Consider the following 1,642-nt stretch of genomic DNA (forward strand, 5'->3'; position numbering starts at 1 on the left):
CAAATGAACCAACGTCTGTGCCAATACACGCACGCTCATCGTGTATGAAGACGAGCTTGAATCGTACACTTCCACTGTACCGCCTTCAAGGTCGATCATGACTCCACACCAGTGGCTCCCATTGCAATTCACAGGTATCAACACCTTCTCACGTGTAAGCCCGCTCAGTGCGTCTCTGATGATTTCGCCGCAGGAGGTCACCTTTCCGTCAACTACAGTGCCAAGTGTTGACGAATCGAAGACAGTAATTCCGTCCTTAGAGCCAAATATCTTGGCCAGTATCTTGTGCATTATCTCGTCCGTTATTAGTCCCTTGCCTGCAATGTCCAGTACATCCACCTGCATACATTTCATTAGTCGTAAGATATTGATACAACTTCAATCCAATTAATCGGAAAAAATATCATACCTGTGACGTCAAAACCTTAATCTCCTTCAGCTTGGATGGCAAGTCCAGGTCGCGCTCGACAGAAAAATTGCTGTTGTCGCAACGCGATAGATCCACGTTATCAATCCATGCGAGCGCACTATTGATTCTTCTAAACGCCGCATTTGCAATATGCCATTTTTTCATGAGCTTTATCGTAGAATTGGCAAACACCCCAACACCAACCACTTCGAGCGCAATATCTAGTTCGCGGACGCCCTTGTGTTTTTTCTGAAACGCCACAACCTTGGTAGCACACTTCTTTATCAGATCCATCGGGAAAATTCTGGTAATTTCATCAGGTTTTACCAGTAGTTTACTTGCCGGTAGCTTCGCGATTTCGTAGGCAATAGGTGGCTTTGGTTTCCTTTCAAATTTGAGGAGTTTGAATTGCACTGTCGTTTCGTAGGATGCGTTGCAAGTAGCATCTTCAGACAGAAGCTCAAACACCGAGTTGAGGTTGCGTTGCTTTTCGTGCATCTCAAGATCTTCTTGAACCATTGCAATGTTCAAGTTTCGTTTAGCTTTGACAACTTTGGGCTTTTGTCTGGGTCTTCCTTTAGCCCTGGGGGGACTCTGAATCTCAAATTCGTCTTCATTGTCGCTAACGTTGACCGGTCTCGCCTGACTTGGAACTTCACGAGATGTGATCTCCTATGCTGACACCGTTGCCCCAACGCTTAACTCGACCAACCTGGTGCCCGACTGACCCAACTCCGCTCTCAATCCACGCAAGTCCAATTCAGGTTTATTCAACTCCGTGCTCAACTCACATAACTCAGTACGTGACTCACATAACTCAGTACGCGATTCATATAACTCTTCACCCGACTGAGCCAACTGTGTGCCCGACTGAGCCTCCTGTGTGCCCGATTGAACCGACTGTGTGCCCAACGGCACCCGACTGGGCTTGAACAGGCACATGACCACCAGAGCTCAGCGGACGATCGTCTCCGCTGCATAACCCAGTCGCAGTTTGCAGAACCATCTCCACAGCATCTCCTTCGCGCGTCGTGAGCGTCGCACTATAATCCACTTCAGTCGCAATTGTCGAAGGCTCTCTTTCACCTACACGATCATGCGAAGCAGCGGAGCCAAATTCACCAGGAGGGGAACCGCTGAATGCATCGAATTCACCGTGCCTGAACATTGTAGCAACGCTACGTAGTGCCTTCATTGCCACCCTGTACTCACGCATCCCCAGTCCACTCATGT

General features: G+C 48.5%; 1 protein-coding gene across 1 annotated transcript; it reads right to left on the reverse strand.

Annotated features, from left to right (window-relative positions):
- Nucleotides 1–148: 148 nt before the first annotated feature.
- Nucleotides 149–928, reverse strand: PPTG_04997 (hypothetical protein; the record flags this gene model as incomplete). Its single annotated transcript, XM_008898440.1, has 3 exons — nt 149–175; nt 202–339; nt 410–928. The coding sequence occupies 3 exons, from the start codon at nt 926–928 to the stop codon at nt 149–151; spliced, it is 684 nt and encodes a 227-aa protein (XP_008896688.1).
- Between the last annotated feature and the right edge of the window lie 714 nt (nt 929–1,642).

This window comes from Phytophthora parasitica (assembly GCF_000247585.1).
Source record: "Phytophthora parasitica INRA-310 unplaced genomic scaffold supercont2.7, whole genome shotgun sequence".
Classification (NCBI taxonomy): domain Eukaryota; phylum Oomycota; class Peronosporomycetes; order Peronosporales; family Peronosporaceae; genus Phytophthora; species Phytophthora nicotianae.